Source organism: Manis pentadactyla, chromosome 15, assembly GCF_030020395.1.
Source record: "Manis pentadactyla isolate mManPen7 chromosome 15, mManPen7.hap1, whole genome shotgun sequence".
NCBI classification, from domain to species: Eukaryota; Metazoa; Chordata; class Mammalia; order Pholidota; family Manidae; genus Manis; species Manis pentadactyla.
The window spans coordinates 65,772,943-65,791,521 of NC_080033.1; the positions used below are offsets into that span (position 1 = coordinate 65,772,943).

General features: G+C 43.5%; 1 protein-coding gene and 1 long non-coding RNA gene across 3 annotated transcripts; one reads left to right on the forward strand and one right to left on the reverse strand.

The window, feature by feature from the left end:
• Nucleotides 1-2,392: 2,392 nt before the first annotated feature.
• DYNLRB2 (dynein light chain roadblock-type 2) lies at nucleotides 2,393-11,492 on the forward strand. The gene is made up of 4 exons (XM_036909336.2): nucleotides 2,393-2,499; nucleotides 4,613-4,688; nucleotides 10,223-10,390; nucleotides 11,256-11,492. The coding sequence occupies exons 1-4, from the start codon at nucleotides 2,497-2,499 to the stop codon at nucleotides 11,294-11,296; spliced, it is 288 nt and encodes a 95-aa protein (XP_036765231.1). The 5' UTR covers nucleotides 2,393-2,496; the 3' UTR covers nucleotides 11,297-11,492.
• A 150-nt stretch (nucleotides 11,493-11,642) lies between these two features.
• LOC130680928 (uncharacterized) lies at nucleotides 11,643-17,359 on the reverse strand. 2 transcript variants are annotated; one of them, XR_008993972.1, is made up of 4 exons: nucleotides 17,268-17,359; nucleotides 17,030-17,126; nucleotides 16,168-16,302; nucleotides 11,643-13,181 (listed from the first exon to the last, which is right to left on the reverse strand). It is a non-coding gene; the product is annotated as an uncharacterized LOC130680928 (long non-coding RNA). The 2 variants fall into 2 exon arrangements; XR_008993971.1 differs by having other exon boundaries at nucleotides 11,643-16,302.
• Between the last annotated feature and the right edge of the window lie 1,220 nt (nucleotides 17,360-18,579).

The window sequence follows — 18,579 nt, forward strand, 5'->3', positions numbered from 1 at the left end:
AAATTATGAAAGAGAAAGAGAGATCTCAGAAGAAAATCATCTCATTTTGACCAAATTATGTGAAGAATAGTGGACTTTGTCTCTTCATATACCACAAATTTGAGGGTCACCTCAGAAAACTTTCAAGAAGTATTCACTAGTTCTTTCACTTAAGTTCGAAGTTACTTAGCACTTACTATAGGTCAAAAGAGATTAAGGGGGTGCCAGAATGGAAGAGGGTAATTCACATGTCTTGAGAATGGGATAGGCAACATGTCAGTGTACTTTATATAGCACAGCTCTGGATATTCATTATAGTCCCAAAAAGGCCTAAAAATTAAACCAAGCTACCTCCAAGGAATAATTACAAGTGAAAATCGATACAGAGAAAATGGCTCATATTCTCCTCATTGATTTTCTGTGCACAGTGAGTCAAACTTGACTATGGGTTGGGAGTCAGTTTGGCGACGACTTCTTATTACTTTTTCAGCAGTTGGATACTCCTGTCAGTGCCCTTCAGGCTGGAGTCTTTCTTTGCTCTAATCACAGCTGTCAGTTATTGAACGAGTTTGACACCCTGACTCCAGAAAGGAGGGGATTCACATTCCATGCATATGCAGTCAGTTCCTTCATTAAAGCTGATTGACGTTAACAAATATGGCACACTGCCACTGATATTTATAAGCAAAACAAACGGCTACACAATCAAGTGGGGCTTCCTGGATCATAAACAGTCAGATAGCCCAAGAACCAACGTTTATACAATTTGACCAGTAGTACTGTACATACCTGTATTTTTATTACTTAAAATGGTGGATATAGGCAATTAGTCAAGATCCAGATCTGCACACATGTGCACACACATGCATGCACACACACGCACATCAGACTCTTCCCCCATCACTTTAGCTGTACAATCCAAATCATTTTGGTAGGAGTTCCAGGTGTTGAGTGACCAGGGGAACTGATTAACTATTGAGACCTGGATTTCTGAGAAGCATAAGTTTCCTGGAGGAAAAGGGCGAGGACAGTACCAAATCTCCTCCCCAGCCACATACACACAAAAACTGAAGCAGAACTAGAGCTTTTCACAGTGTGTCTGTACTTAACTCAATATCCTAAAATTATAAACTCTACGATGAAATGGATCATCTAGTCCAAAGTTACGAAGTTCAAAACTGTTTCAGAGCATCCCTGACAGGGGCCCACTCAGTATCTAGATGGCATTCCTCGCAATAAGTATGCCTTGTCTGGCGGTGAGGCTGCTTTCAGGAAATGGAAGCACAAACTGAGTCAGCATTACGGGGAGTCATTATAGCTTCGTCAGTCCCTAGGGAGATGCATTCCTAACCTACAACTTGTATCTAGTAAGCAAGGTTTGCCCTCTTCAAACCCCAGGACTTTATGGCTCCAGCCACAAAATGTTCCTGCTACACTTCACGCAATACTTGGTCTCTGCCTCCCAGGCTACAAAGATATTATCGACGCCCTTCAAAAGATCAAGTCACTTCTGATCATCCCTAATTGATCTTTAACTTCGGTTCCCTCCATACGTTCCTGAAAGACCCAGTGGAATGCTGTTCTGCGATAATATGGAGAACCGCCGGCACTACCACCTGCAGTTTGTCAGCAACTCAGAACGGTTGACACATAATGACCAAAAAAGAAAGATCCTAACGGCTTCAACAAAAATACTGCTAGGTGGTCAACCCTTCAACAGCGTGACCACCATTTAGGGATGCTACAGCTGGGTGGGCTCCTGAGATGTCCGATGGCGCTTACCCTACAGTTCAGGGAGCGGGGAGATTCGAATTACCAAATGTATACAGGATTGTACTGTTCGGTGCTGCGATATATTTCCTCGTTAACAAACAGAAAACTATCCGTGAGGGGCAGGGGGACAAACGCCGGGCGCTTCCCACGGCAGCGCTGAGGTTAGAATGGGGAGGGTCACGAGGCAGCCAGGCCACGACCAAATACTGACGCGACCCGACCCCGTTGTCAGAGGGGCCCATGCCTCGTTTGCTCCGGAGCAGGCCGCACACTCGGACAGCACGGCGTCGTCTGCCGCCTTTGGCCCGTCTGCCCGGCTAGAACGGGCCCCAGGCACACAGGAGCGGCTGGCACGTGGCGGGTGGTCACCGAATCGCTCTTGAACGAGGAAGTGCCTGTCACATGTATGCATACCTCAAGGAATGAATGAGGGAAGGCACGAACGAGTGACCCGACCTATGCCCTCTCCGCTCCTCGGCCCCACGGCCCCGCGAGCCCAGGAGAAGCCCAAGGGGGCGCGCGGGGACACGGCACCCAGCGTCCGCTTCCGGCGGCCGGGAGACGTCAGGCAGGTGCCGGGCGGAAGAGCCGCCCGGGCTGCCGCCCCACCCCGGCACGCGCAGGCGCGATCTCCGGCGCTTCCGGGAGGTCACTTCCTCCCCGTCTCCTAGCAACGGCGAGAAGCGTTGTTGACATCCCGAGCAGCAGGAAAGCCGGACTGAGCCGAGTCTCGTCTCCCGCGCGATGGTAAATCTGGTGTCTCAGTCCGCGTCCCGAAGCTCCAGGGGTGCCCACCGGCGGGGGCCTTCGCTGCCCGGTTCCCGAGGCCGACCCAGGACCGGCCGGTGCCGGGGCCGCGGCCAAGGCTGGGGTCTCCAGAAGCTCCTTGAAGGGACAAAAGGGAGATCCTGGTGGAAGGAAAGGATGGAATTTGGTGGGGGAAAGATGCCTAGGTGACGGAAACTATCTTGGGGGCTCATTCAGGGGCTTGATTCTGGAGATTGAACTTGGACGGGGGGACATCTAGAAAGGGGAAAGATTGAGGAGTGAAATATCCTGAGATTGATAAGAGATCTCGACCACGAGAAGAGTTCGACAAGAGAAAGGGCGGGAGGGAGAGGAGAAAAACCAGATGCTGAGAGGGAAGAAAGAGCTGGAACAGGGAGAGCAGGGGAGTGGGGAGGGCGGAGCAGGAGGAGATACTGTGAGAGGAGAAAGGAAGAAAGGGAGGAGCGCAGAAATAAATTAAAAAAAGAAAAGTGGAGACTGGAGTACTTTGGAAAAGAGCAAGGTGAAAGCAAAGAGTTTTAAGAGAGGAATACAAAGGGGATTGCAGATGAGGATTAAGAGACTGTTTCAGGAGGGGTCAGAAATCCGGAAAAGGGAAACAACTGGGCAAAGGGACAGGGGGTGGATAGTGGACAGTGTCTTAAAGATGGCAAAAAGGTACTAACGTATTGGTCCCCCATACAGCTTAGCTTTACTTTCGTGTTTTCCAAAGTGAGATGCAAACATTAGTTGCTGCATATGATGGCTCAGAAATACCACAGAGTCAGTCACATCTGACAAAGTTATTCTATTCCTCCTCCAGTTTTTTCAGCCTCTAGACTATATCCAGGAGAAAGCTCCTGGTACTGTTAGGTCCTTAATACCGCTACCATTTTGTAATTTCCATTTTTCACCTGAAGAACAGACCTCAGGCTCAGAGCTTTCATTGTGATAGAATTTAGCAAAATTGTTCTCGCTTCATTTGTTTGTTTTTAGTGGTTATTTCTGTTTATCACAAGTAATACTAGATTTCCATTTGTGGTAGTGATAGTTTCCTTTTAAAATGCATTTATGTTTTTAGCAGTGAGATAATATAAAGAATATGCTAGGTAAATAATATAGATAGTATTCATCATGGTAAAACTTGTGAATCTAGTACATGAATGTCTGAAATTCAGAAAAAACCTGCTATTGTGGTGGAAACGAGGAGACAAGTTCTCCTGCCCCCATTTGGTGCAACAGAAAATTGTCTTTTGAAAAAAGTAGCATATTGTTCACCCATACAATGTTGGAAGAAAGAAAATCACAAACCCTCATCAAGAGACTGCAGAATACTCTGAATTCAGAATATCCAATGATTACTCAGTTATGAAGAATATGCAGGTTTGAAAAAGATTATTCTTGATTTTAGCATTTGTAGAGGGGAGGAAAACTGGTACAATATAGTCTATGCATAAGATTCCCTCAAAAAGGTGAGTTTGAAACCCAATAATGGGGTTCCTACATGGCTGAACAGGTTTCCCTGAGACCCAGGCTATAGCAGCCAAGAGAATCCTGGAATACATCGTTTTTACAGAATAACCTGAAGTTAATCTGAACTCCCAGTGAGGTAACTTTTAGGACTGAGAATAAGACTTCTCCTTAAGGGATACTTTTAGACAGAGGGAGACAATGATATAGCTCTGGAAATATTCAAAGGATTATAATGTAGACACAGGAGTTTTTCATATGAATATGGGAAAAGCAAGGGTCAAAGCTGGTTGGGGGCAGATTTCTGTCTGATGTAAAGAATCCTTTTCTGGCAAGCAAGACACAGTTTAAATGGAGTGAGCTCCTGTGAGGCAGTAAGCTCTCTCTATTTCCAGAATAGTTCAAGCCAGAGATCTGTCAGGGATGTATGGAGGGAGCTTATGTAGGCTTATATGTCAGACTTGACAATTTCAAAGCTCTCTTCCAACAATCTGAGAGTATACCTTCCAGTACCTTAGGTTAAGGAGATAGGGAAATAGGTGTCCTTCTAAACAATATTCTCCTTAAGACTGGGGTCACCACAAAGACACTTGTGGTTAATTGCCATCCTGATCTCTTCCAGGCAGAGGTGGAGGAAACCCTAAAGAGGATCCAGAGCCACAAGGGGGTTCTTGGAACTATGGTTGTAAATGCAGAAGGTAAATCTCATCACAGGGGCCTGCTTGACACACAAGCCAACCAAGAACCTGTTTGCTCCGCCTTAAGACAAATATCTTAGAATTTGAAATAAAAAGGAGATTTTGTTTATTTTAGCTGTAACATTAACTTATCAAACAGTATTGAGTATGATATGCCAAGCACTCTGCTAAGAGTTAGGGATATAACTGACTAAGCTATGTTGAAAAATGTCTATTTTCCTTAAGAAACACGGTCCATTAATTTTTAAAGCTTTGGTAGCTCTCTTCTAACATTTCAGGAGTACCAGTAAAACTGTGCTATTGAAGATAGGAAGGATATCATTGTTGACAGTTTTTTTTTGTTTTAACATTATAAAGGATGCAGAGTTTTAGTCTTCATTTTAAATGAAATTGTTCCTTTGCCATATTTAATAAAATCTTTGAGAATTAATTGTAATATCACTTATAGTATAGTCTTTGTGGATATAGTATAAGAAGGGCCAGTGCATTTTCCACTGATGAAATCTGTAGACCTGTACCAAAAACTTGCTCTCGCCCCACAATCCCTATTACCAATCCACAGAGCATTCTCACTGGCCCATTGCCCCATGCTCAGCTATGGTGGCAACTTCTCCAAGGCTCCTCTGGTTTCATTGCAAATTCAGGCATCTATTAGGGCAAGAGGTACCACAAATCTCAGAGCATCAGTTGAAATAAGAGTAGCTACTTCACTTATTCACTTATTCAATTACATTACATAAGTGTAATGAATGGCACAGTGCTTGGCAACAGAAGCCCACAACTAATCATTATTTTGGAGCAAATCAATCAATGAATATTTATTGAGCAACTACCTACTGGAAGTCTGTTTAAACTTTGAACTTCCATCCCTTATCAGTAAAACTGGAAGATAAACTTCTGATGGTTGTGATAATTAAATAATTATCAAATGCCTTTATAATCCATTATAATGTTAAAATAAAATACCCAGCCCTTAGTAGAATTATAATTCAGTAGTTCTGAGAATATGGGAATTTTTTTATTGATTTGTATAGATTAAACATTTGATGTGTTGTACAGCATAATCAAACAAAATGAAAAATAACACCAAATGAATATAATAAACTTCACCCAGCTTCAGTGATCAGGAAGAAGAGGATTTAAGATCAGCCTTATAGCTAAGTGAAGCGTGGTGCCTAATATTTCCAGGAAGTGGTCCAACCCTAGAACATACTTCTGGGTAAACTGATTTTAGTTCCAGTATTTGCATAAACCCTGCCACGCCCCCTAAGAGGGGGTATCTGCTGGACTTCATAGAGGTACTATATTCATTTCCTCTGGCTGCTGTAACTAGTACCACACACCTGGTAGCTTAAAAGGTTAGGAAATTACTTTTTCTCAGTTCTGGAGGCTATAAGTTGCAAAAAAGGTGTCAGCAGGTCCAGACTCTCTTTGAAGGCTCTACAAGGAGGATCCCTCTTTGCCTCTCTCCCAGCTTCTCATAGTTTCCAGTCATCCTTGGGGTTCCTTGGCTTGAAGATGCATCACTCCAGTCCCTGCTTCCATCATCACATGGCCTCCTCCTTTCTGTATCTCCATTTTCTCTTCTTATAAGGACCCCAGCCATTGGCTTAGAGCCTAATCTGCTGTGACCTCTTCTTAACTAGTTACATCTGCAAAGACCCTATTACCAGATAAGGTCACATTCTGAAGTTTAGGGTGGACCTGAATTTCGTGGGGGTGGGGAGGACACCATGCAACCCAGTATAAATTCATTCCCTGTGACATCCCAAGACAACTCATTATCTAACATGTTACTTTGAAAGCTCTTAGTCTGAAGTACATAATCCTATCGATAACGAATCAAACATCAGAAAAACATCCATACCCATTGATCTGTGATTCCACTCCTAGAAATTTATCCTATAGGGTGATGAAGAAAAGACTTAGGTTCATAGGCTACTCACTGAGGCATCATATGTAACAGTAATAAATAGACAAATAAGAAAACAAATCTATCCCAGGAGTAGGCAAAGTTTTGAATTAACTAATATTACTTGACAAACCATTATTCTATCTAAAATGCTGAAGAATAGAGTCACAGAAAACAACTCACAATATTAGATGGAAAGGAGCAGAAAACAAAGCAGCAGCCGGCATTTTCTCATCATAAATAGCAGGCGCACACACACTTAAAATAAATATGGAAGAAAAGGCAGGGATATGTTATGGTGGATTATCTGAGTGGTGGAATTAAAAGTGATATTTATTTTCTTGAGGTTTCTTAACACTTTTCTTATGTAAAGGCAACAACATACTATTTTTAAAACCCATTACTTTCTAATTAGCCACTCTTAGAATAAAGTATTAGATTTCAGGACACTTTCCTGAAAGCCAAACTAACCTTTGTCCCAAAAATATAAATGAGGGGCTTATTTTTACAGTCATATTATTAATAACCAGAGTGCATGACAAGGATGCACCTTGTGTATAGTATAGCCTGTAGTATACGGCGGGCAACCAGAAGGTAATAAAATACTCCATTTCAACAACCCAGTCCATTTTCAATGAAAGTGCCATTTCTTATAATGCAGTTGCAGCTCTCAGAAGTCCCATGAAATTTAATCCCGAAAATATTCAACAAAGTTGGTGTTGATGTATTCTTGTTCTCTACTAGGGGTTTTAGTCTGCTCATTCTAGGCAAATCACTTTAACATATTTTCAGGTTTTCTTTGTGGTCAGGTAGGCCTTCTGCCATTTAGATCTCAGCATATGCCATGTTCAGTAGAGCCTTTGGGTCCACTGTTAACTGAAACCGACTTCCTATCCAGGACGGTAAAGTACACTTACCAGTTAAGCCCCATGCTGAGTATAGGTTTTTATTAGAGTAGATTCTTTGTTAACATTGGTTTCCCATGTATAAAACCGTTCATTGTTTACGGTGTTGCAGCACTGATCATTGAATTAGATACTGGGGAGTATATGTATTTGTTTCCCAGGCATTCATATTTGTCATATATTCTTATGTTTATATGCCTGATTTCTGTAGGCTCTGATTTTTAATATTTCAACATTTCTACAATCCATCATTTGAATTTCATTAGATTTTATCAACCATCCAACCAATTCCTTTTATTTTTAAAATACAATCTATCAACCAAAGTACAAATGTATACTTGATGAGTATCAGCGGACTGGGATCATAAAGAATCACATTTTAAAGTAATGCCATAAATATGGCAATATCAAATCCATACTCTCTGTTCTAGAAGTTCCGTTTTAGGAATTTGTCCTACACATATATGCAGATGTGAAACAGCAGGCACACAGACATATTCTGTAGCCTTGTTTGTAAAAGTCAAAGACTGGGAACAGCCTGAATGCCCCTCAGGAAGGTATAGTAGTCATGTGTATAGCAAAGCACCCATTTAACAGACCTATTATGCAGTCATTAATGTGAGTGACCTAGGCTTATGTACACCGAACCAAACAATTTCCCTCATGTATAAATGAAAAACATGAACAGAGAATGATACAATTAAAATAAAGAATACAAACACAAACATACCTGAATAGACTTAGAGTATTGGAAGGGTACTGAAGAAACTGGAGCAATGGTTACTTCTCAGAAGGGGAAATGGGCAAATTTCATATCATGGGCTAAAATTACTTCTTCATAAATTATCCTTAATTACCTCTCATGATACCAAGCAAGAGCTCAATAAATATTTGTTGACTGATTTTTTTCAAGTAGTCTACAGTGGATATGAAAAGTGCCAAGTTACCACAGTGCACACTTATTATTCCGAAAGGCTGGCTGTTTTATTTATTGACTTGGATCATGAATCGACTAACTAAATAGGCCTGAACATCTGATTCATAATCTTGTCTGCTACCTTTTAAATAATTTATTCCTGTTGTATTTCTTGTTTTGACACTGAGCAATGCAGACTTTGTAGGAAGTCACTCTTCAGGATGTAAAATAAAGTGCTATTCATCAAAAAGTGCTCTTGAAAGGGTGAGTGCCTGCTACATCTCAGTTTCCTGCTTGTTAAAGATACATGCTTTGTGATACTTCATTGGGTGTAAAAGACGTAACTGACCTGTGGGGGAAAAGTGGCCAACAGATTACACTGAAATTAACAAGTTTTACTTAAAACTATGAGTATACTGAAGTTAAGAAGTTTTATGTAAAACAGTGAGTACGTTTTCCTGTAAATGTTGTCCTCATACTGTTTTGCAGGACCTATTCTGGAGATAGCAGTTTTCTTAAAATAGGAAGAAATCAGTTTGTTTCAAAGGCAGAAATGAGGCTCTCAAAGAGTTTCATGAAACACAGGTCAACTCCTAAATTTCTAATACTGCTCCACTCTTGAAGTGCAATCTTGTTTACCAGTTCCTGGAATTACATTCTCTGAGGGAAACCAAGAGCCATGTCAACCTCTTCTGTGGCTTGGCCTTAATTCAGGGGCCTGAGGAATTTGACAGGGAACCCAAATTCACCTTCATATGTCCCCCTATATCAAAGGTATATTTGCAAATCGAATCCCTGGAATCCCCTGGCTATGTGGTAGTCCTCAAAATAATGTGAAGGCCTCTCTGATTAGTACAATATATGTAAAATACCCAGCACAGCCCCTGTTACATAATAAGCACTGAGCGCTGAGCAACCCAAATTGAGCAGAATTGATTTGAACTGAATTGAATTATACTTGTGTATTTGTCTGGCTAGATTTCTCCAGTTAAATTAATAGGTTCTGTTTTAAACTCAGATAATGGAACAATAGAGCACACAGCAGCCAAATGTAATAATGCTTAAACCAAGGATGAATGCAAACCAGGGAATGCCCAGCAAAACTACAATGTATTTTCAATATAAATTTAAGTTTGCTGTATTTTCAGTATAAATTTAAGGTTTGCAAAATACTGCATGGAAGTTACTAAGAAACTTTGAAAATCCCTTTTGATGTACTCTTGAACATGTGCAGTGATCTATTTTCTATCTCTGGCCTCAGGGGAGAAAACTATCATGGTGTCACAGACCAACCCTTTCGAAGCAGACTCACTGTAGACTGAACACTTGAGGGGATGCATTTTGTATAATAATATGTTAATACTAAAATAATCAGTTAATAACTTCCAAAGATTTGTACACCAAAGTGTTCATCATACCATTAGCTACAAAAGCAAAAACACAACACCTAACAATCCAACAATAGGAAATCGATGATATTATAATATATCCATAAAATAGTAAAGTGTACAGCCATTAAAAATAACGTGAATGCCACGGTCACTAACAAGGACAACCTGTATATTTAAATGAAGAAAAAGCAGTAGTCAAATTTTTAATTACAGTTTGACCTAATTACCCTTTGTGATCCATATAGACACAAAAAGATTGGAAGGAAATAAACTAAAATTGTTCCCAGTGAGTAATACCAACCATCACTTCTTCCTCTTTACAGTTACCAGTATTGCCCGATATTTCTACCACGTGCACACTGCTTTTATAATCAGAACAAATTATAACCTGAGATTAAATCTCATAACAGGCATTCCGATCCGAACAACCTTGGACAACTCAACAACAGTTCAGTATGCAGGACTTCTTCATCAGCTGACTATGAAAGCCAAGAGCACCGTCCGGGACATTGACCCTCAGAACGACCTGACGTTTCTTAGGATCAGGTCAAAGAAACACGAAATCATGGTAGCTCCAGGTAATTTGGCATTTCACTTCCTATTTGAGGCCTCTTTCTATCTCAGTGAATAAAAGTTTTGTTTCAAAGAACGGGGAGTATAGATTTTAACATGCAATATGACCCATAATGTTTTTCAACTACAAAATGAAGGTACCGAGAATTCCAGCCTGAAAATTTTGTGAAATTAGCAACAAATTTGACCTTTGAGAAAACTGAATTTTGCACACCTGCATTTATTATTAGTCGTTAAAATATTCAGGAGATGTCGGTCTCATGTTAGGTGAACTAAGCACAGTGAGATCTTCTGGAGAGTGGGAGGAAGTCTCCTGTTCAGGGGATAAAACTGGGTGGGTCAAAGGCCCGTCGGGTCTTAAAAAGCCTTCCCCAGGGGGAGAGCACATTCACCTGGCCCACCAGAAGACACCAGCCGCAGAGATTCATTCTTTCCTTGGAATTACATACACAGCGTTAGTAGATGTCAGTGTAAAACAGGACTCACGCACCTAAATCTAGTCCAGAACAAACTTGTCTATATAGTACATCTATAAAATTAGAACCACCCATAAACTAAAGAAAGATTTTCTACACCTACATTCGCACCCTGGCTGCACATTACAATCACTTCAAGAGCTTTATAAAAAAATTTTTTTAAATTATTGATACTGGAATTCCATCCCAGACCAGTGAAATTGGAATTTGGGGGCCAGGTCCCAGGTAAGGGTATTTTCTGAAAGCTCAACAGATAATTCTACTGTGCAGCCAGGGTGGCAACCATGAGTCCACATGAGGCCCAAGTGAAATCTTGGAGACAGAGCAGCTGAAGTGTTGATTCATTAACTTTAATTTTTAGGGTAGGTTAATTTTTGTCCATATCTCTCCACAGATAAGGAGTACCTTCTGATTGCCATTCAGAATCCGTGTTAGGAGACAGCCAAGTCTGCCCTGCGACTCGAGGTTGGAGACACTGTACCCTGTAGTGACTACCAAGATTCTATTCCCATCTAACTGCTCTCTTGGATATTATCTGTTTTTACATTTACACTATCCTACATGTCTCATTAGTCCCTTTTGAATATATTATAAAGTTGTGATTTCACTATATAATAAATAAATTCTGGTATGTGTGTCTTTTTTTTGTGATTCCCAAAACTGAAGTATCCTAGTGAGGAGACAGCCTTCCTAGCGACAGGTCTTTGAGTCTAGAAGTAACTGTTGCCTAGAATCAGTATAGATGTTTCATTTTGCTGGTTTCATGAACATTCCCAGAAGATGGGCTGGAGCACCGAGGTTGCTGCAAGGGAAGGAGGTCCCGAGCCTCAGGGAGCACTAGCTGCTTTCCCAGGCTGAGTAAGGGCAGTAAAAAGTCAGAAGCCGCTAAGCACCACCTCCCTCCCCTTGCAAAACTGCTCAGACTTGTGCTACCATCACACCAGCCTGAGGGGACCAGAAGCGGGTCTTGGGTAAGGATGCATACTTAGAAGGTGTTTGTCTTTACTAGCAATTTCAAACATTCAGAGATTGAAAATAATACAACAAATATAACAGATTTCCAAGACCCATATAGAATAGACATTAATATTTTGCCATATTTGCCTTATATCCTCTTTTTTTTTAATGAAGTTCTTATTTTGAGAGACCAGGGTTCATGTGAAATTGTAAAAAATAACATAGAGATTCTGTGTGCCCTTTACTCAGTGTCCCACTACAGCACCATAGTTCAAAACGACAGTAGAATATCACACGCAGAAACTCAACACCAATGCAGACCAGACACAGAATACTGGTGGCACCACCAGGTCCCTTGGGGCCCCCAACTCCTGGCACCGCCAATCTGCCCTCCACTTCTATAATCTTGTCACATCAAGGTTATATAAATGGAATCATACCATATGTAGCCTTTGGGGATTGACTTCTTTCACTCAGCCTAATTCCCTTGAGATTCACCCAAACAATAAGAAACAGAATATTGTGGGTACAGCTGCGGCCCGCTCCTCCTCCATGTGCCTCTGTCCTCTCCTTCCCCAGAGGCGTCTTCTCAGAATGCCCAGGTCGCCCTGCGCAGGGGTCCACAGGTGCTCACACCTAAGTCCACACAACTCTGTGGCAAGCCAACAGCAGGGAATGGCGTGACGGCTCAGATGCAAGCACATCCACAGCCCCAGCTTGCATCCCGTGAGGCCATCGGGGTCAAACCAAGCCGGCCATGCTCTGAACAGAAAGGAAGGGCTGAGGAAAATCCCTCAGGTGCAAGTTTACTCTCCAAGGGGAATGGGCGAGGAGACAGGCCACAGATGGCAGTCACCCAAGGCTTAGAGAGACAATGGAGGCTCAAGCCAAACAGCCAAGCCTCTCGGTGCAACAGATGTCTGAGCCCCACGCCAGACCCCAGTACTCCCAGTGTGGGGCCCACACACTTATATCTTTAAAACGCTCCCCACGTAAGTCCAGCATGGTCCGGGCTGAGACCCACTCAATAGCAGCAAAGAATGAAGGTTTGGGAGTCACAAGTCCTGGGTTCTTGCACTTCTGGCTCTGTCATTCACAAGCAGTATGAGCCTCATGGACCGGTCTGTGAAATGGGGTGATGAGAGACCCTAGCCCCAGATGGAGCTGGTGCGGCCAAAGGGCCTGACAGAGTGGATGCTCAGCAGGCATTAGCTGCTGCTGGCGCTGCTGGTGCTCAACGGAGGCTCCTGCTGGGTGGTGAGGAGAGGGCCGGGTAAACACACATAAACACAGGGCCTGAGGCCCCCCAGGGCATCCATCAGGCTGCGCCCTAGATTTACAAGGAGGATGCTGACTGTGTCTCCTGAGAGAAGAGAACAAATGAGGAAATGAGCTTAAATTACAGCAGGAGTGCGTTCTTCTCAATGTGTGGGATGAATAAAACACGGGAGAAGGAGGTTGTAGGAATGGAGAACCTATACTACAGCACATATCTGACTTACAAGCAATTTTCCCACGCTGCTTATTTTTAAAAACCCCAAACTTGCAGAAGAAAGAATAGCATGATAAACACACTAAACTTCACCTACATTCACCAACTCTTAGTATTTTATATTTGCTTCACCTCTCTCTGTAGATATTAAAAAGATACATAATATATCCATAAGCATAACCCCACTGTATACTTAAGAAATTCAATATTGAGACTACATATCATCTAACAGAGAGTCATATTCAAATTTCCCCAGTGGTCCCAATAATGTCCTATATAGCCTTTTTCAAAAACCCAGGATCCTGTCAAAGCTCACATGTCACATTTGGCCATCATGTCTCTAGTTTTCCACTGTTTTTAGAACCTCTTGTTCTCTATTCCCCAACTCTAGGCGGTATGAATTCACATTTGCTCCCCCTAGAGTGCCCCGTGTCACCTGCTCTCCGGCCCTGCTCAGCCTCTCCTGGCTGGATCCAGATGCGGCGTTTACATAGAGGAAAACAGCCAAAGGGCAGGTCTCTGCCACAGGAGAGTGCGTTTCCTCCTGCTGCACCAAGACTCAGAGACCAGACACACCACCGTGGACCAACCTCATCCTTCAGCCAGTGAGGCCTGGGTACCCACTCACCAGGGAGAGCTTTTAGCATCTGCTGACAGCTTCCAACATAAGCAAGATCTTGTTAGAATCCAAGTGGCAACATTGCACTTTGAGGGAGAGGACCACAGAGATCATCCATCTGACCCTTGGTTTCATAAAGGGAAGGATTCCACCTGAGCCAGGGGTCAGGTGTCTTTCAGGAATCAGAGAGGTAGGTTTGTATTGGACTGGCCATGCCTATAGAAATGGATGCTTATGATCTTATCGGGGGCTCGTGCATTTGTGAGAATCCCTCCATACCATCCAAACAAATCACTTTTAGGAGGTACAAATCAGCTCATGGCTATAAAACGTACCAGAGGTAAAATCGGATTCCACTGCCCAAACTGTCATCTCCCCACAGTTTCCTAGCCACCCAGAGCTCATCTGCGGAGGCATGGCTGAGTGGTGAAGCCACTTCCTTTCTCCTGGCCCAGCCAGAAATTTCAAGCCCCATTTGAGATGCAGCAGTGGGAAATCTCAGGCCCTGCCAGTGCCAGGGCCCTTTGTGGGGTCTTCCAGGGAAGAAGACCCTCCCATCCCACTGAACTCTGCTGTGGTCCTTCCTTCTTCACTACTACATCCAGAGGACACTGTAGCCCTTTGCCGGAGACAGACGGTGGCAAAAAGTAGAACCTGTCAAAGCAAATTAGCACAGAGGAGGATATAATCTTGGGGAATTTGTACCACCTTTCTCTGCCTTCCAGTGCTCAGACATCCACATTTCCCCTTGGATTCATCAAAGCATAGTTAATTAGCTCTGCTTAAAAGATGCCTAGACCTATAGACCAAAGATCCACCTCCTTACAAAACCATCAGTAACGCTTTCATTTCCTATGAGAAGTATAAGCCTGGGCTCACTGGTGCCTCCCCTTTAACCAACTTGCTATAAATTTTTCCTGAACAATAGGAGAGCTATTTGCAGAATCTCTGGAGGAACATATCCCAACCACATATATTAATGATAATGAACGTGGAAAGGCCAGCTTACTAAAATAGCTGAAAATGCATTTACACATCATTAGCGTTACAAGCTCCCAAATCCTCATGACTGCACAGCAGGACCACCCCATCGAGGACAGGCGGGGGCCCGCCCAAGTTCCAGCAGCGGCCTGCCTCTCACAGTCCCTTTTGCAGTCTGGGCTGTTGGCGAGATCACCTATCCTCTTCAAAACCAAAAATTACTGTAGACTACGATTTGAGTTTGTTTTGCCCCTTCTTGGTCTTGGACAAATTATAATTATGTCCAATATAGTCTTTCACACTAAATATCCGTACTCGTCTGATGTTTGAAAATAACAGAATGCCCTTAGATAGGAAACTATAGCATGTTTAGGTGAACTGGCCATAGATACTCATTCCCGTCAGTCAATATTTGGTCTTATATTCCCTGTTGTCAAAGGAGTAGATCATGTTTGGGGCCCTAGTAGAGCTTTCAGGGTGGTGGTACCATCTCCAGTCAGGAGCCTTACAAGAAATAACTTAGTATGTCAAATCCTGGGACTCATGGGGCTAGAAGACTCCCTTTAAATGGAATCATTTCTAATAATGGAAACTCAAGTGTCTCCAGGGCATTTTGGAATAGTTTTGATGTTTGGAATATTTAAGTTTAGCAACACTTTTCTGTATATTCCTTATGCCAGATTTGACAGAGAGGGTTTGGTACGCCATGTCCTCAGCCATTCCTCGAACACAAAGAAGAGAATATACTGAACCTTCTTACTCCCTCCTGGGTTCTCCTCTGGGAAACCTTCACTCCTATTTTCTCTTCACCTTCACATGACCTCAGAACTCCCTCCCTAGAGGTCATCCACCTTGAACATTCACACAGCATGCAGAAATAAATTCAAAATTCTCTGTCTTTGGTCAACTTTACAATGTGAGGCGCAATACGGTGCAGTGGAAAGAGCATGAGTCTGACTTTACTACTTAGCTATCAGCAGGATCCACAGCTTCTCTGGACCTCGATCTGCCTGCAGCGTGAACGATGGCCACCCACAGGGGCCTCGCATTTCTGAACTATACAGTACAACATAGGTGCTGATTACTACTGTGAAGAAAAGCAAAAGCACAAAGAGCAACCCCATGTTCACCAGAATATAAGCTGTTTAATGCATCTCATCTCTTCTAATCTTTAACCATATGCCTAAACAGATAAAAATAATAATAAAGAGTTGTAACCCTGTTGGGTACACGATTTTGTCTAATTCCTTTACTTACCATTTAACAAACATTTCCACATTTGTACCCAGAGTTGACACTGATTTTTCTTAGTATATTATGCAATTCCGTCAAGTTTGTCCGTGGTGACCCAGCCGAGACAAAGCCAAGGACAGGTGCTTCCTTAGTGTTTTTCTGGAAGAGAGTTAAAACGTCCCCATGTGGCTGGACCTATGCACAAAACTGCAGGTGTCGGGGTGGCCACATTTTCCACGGGGGAGTGGCAGAGAGGGCCAGTTCTCAGCAGGAAGGCTTGCAGCAGCCGGGCACTGTAACTCAGAGCAAGAGAGGGTGTTCCCTTCCCGGGTTCACCGCGATGCTCCAGGTCCTCAGCTGTATTTTTAGCCTGGGGTTTCTGGGACACCTCTAAAGCCTTCCTGTGAGTTCTCCTTCATGGGCACCACCACGGTGGGTTTCATCTCTTGCCTGGGACCAAAAAGTCCGTGCCTAATGCACATGGTCTGTACTTGGGTCTCCCCTGGCTGCTTTAATCAGGCACGGTCAGAGAGCCCAGGAAGTGTTTATTAACCAGAGGCCCTGACCAGATGGGCGTGGCCACCCGCTTCCTTGATTCAAAACATGCCCCGTGGCTTTGGCTGGACAGGAGGATAGGCCGCTTCTGGACCCTTCTGGGTCCAGAGCTCTGAGTGGAAGAGAGGGGCTGCGCCATCCCTCTCCCTGGGGAGCAGAGTCTCTACATTTCCACCTGGGAAGCGGCCTCTGCCTCTGTCATTGGCTGCGTCGAGAACTGAACTCCGAGCAGATGCGTTCCCAAAGCACCATTCCTGGCGGCCAGGAGCGTCTGGAGTGGCCGGGAGCCATAGGAGAGACAAAGGGGTGAAGAAGGACAGTACGGACTCACCTGACCACCTACTATCCGCTTGTCCCCAGGAGGCAGTGTGGGTGCTGAGGAAGGACACTGTCTTGTAGTCAGACAGGTCTGTCTGTGACTCCCAGCCCTGCCATCAATAATGATAACAGTGACAATAATAATTAATCATAATCATTTGTTATATGACTCTTTTTAGAAGAGAAAGAGGAAAAGGAGGCTCAGAAAGAGAGAAGAGTAACCAAGCAGCTCAGATTCGTTGAGCACTTACTATGTGACAGGCACACTGGAGCTTTACAACATCCCATTTCACGGACAAGCACACCACAGCTCAGAGAAGTTTCACAGCTTGCCCAAGCTTTTCAGTGTCAGACAAGGCACTGAAACCCCAATACTTGACTCAGGCACACACTCTGAACCACTCCCTGACTTTGCTGACTCACCAGACATATGACAAGGAAATCAGTATGTGTGAACCTTAGTATCCTTACCTGTAAAATGCAGCCAGTACGTACGACACAGTAAGTTGCTGGGAGACAAGAAGAAATCATATAAACCACCTGACCTTTAGTAGATGTTGCACAAAGGGTGATGGCTGTTACCATCTTCACCACTGTCAATGTTCCCCGGAGAACCAGCAAGGGCTGGGGGGTGACCATCAGGGTGGCTTTATGCTACCCTTATAAATGTGATCTGTGTCACAGTGTTGACATTTGACAATATTCCATGGGGTTCATCAGGGAGAGCAGCTACTCCTAACCCTTTCATCAAATCCCCAGCAATCAGTGTATCTACATCTGGGTCTACAGGTTGTCAGACCACCATTCCACGCATGGAATGTCACCATATCAGGAATTGCTCATTCGACTAATCTCCCCATTAAGAATGCATCTACTGTTCTGTGTGTTCGCCAAGCCTATGTTTTATCCCCCTCCCATTGTGTCTACACACAAAATTTGGTCCTACTATGCTTTACCCGCCTCCCCATTCTGTCCACAGATGTAACCAGTTGCAACCATTCCTTCCTCCTCCCTCCGCACTCTGTCTGCATGTATAAGCAGACCTGCTGTTTAGTCTGGATTGACAGGGCCATTCAATCCATCAGGCTGATTTGCTGGTCTGGGATATGTAGCTGCATTGACTCAACAGCCCAATGAAGAGACGTTGTGCAGCTGACAGTCTGTTAGGCTTAAGGACACAAACTCTGTCTTATTCTTACCCGCAGCAGATGGCAGAAAACCTGGCACAGGGTGGGTACTCGGTGTCTAGTCAACGTCTCTATTCCCACCCAGGCCCTACTTTAGAAACACTATTCCCTGGATGTGGGGTTGGTTGCAAAGGAGTCCACGTAATAAGCAATAAGCACCTCTGAAGTAGACGTAATTAGCTACATCCCCCGGGAATACTCAAGACAGGATTCTGACCAATTAGACATTCTTAACACTTCTCAATTCACATTGCAAAATGAGTTAAGGTGGCTCATTGACTCTCATGGGCCACCTCCTGCATATGCCACTGAACAACTTTCTGCCTCTTCAATAGCCCCAAGGAAATATCGGGGGCCTTCACATCAATGCCAGGAG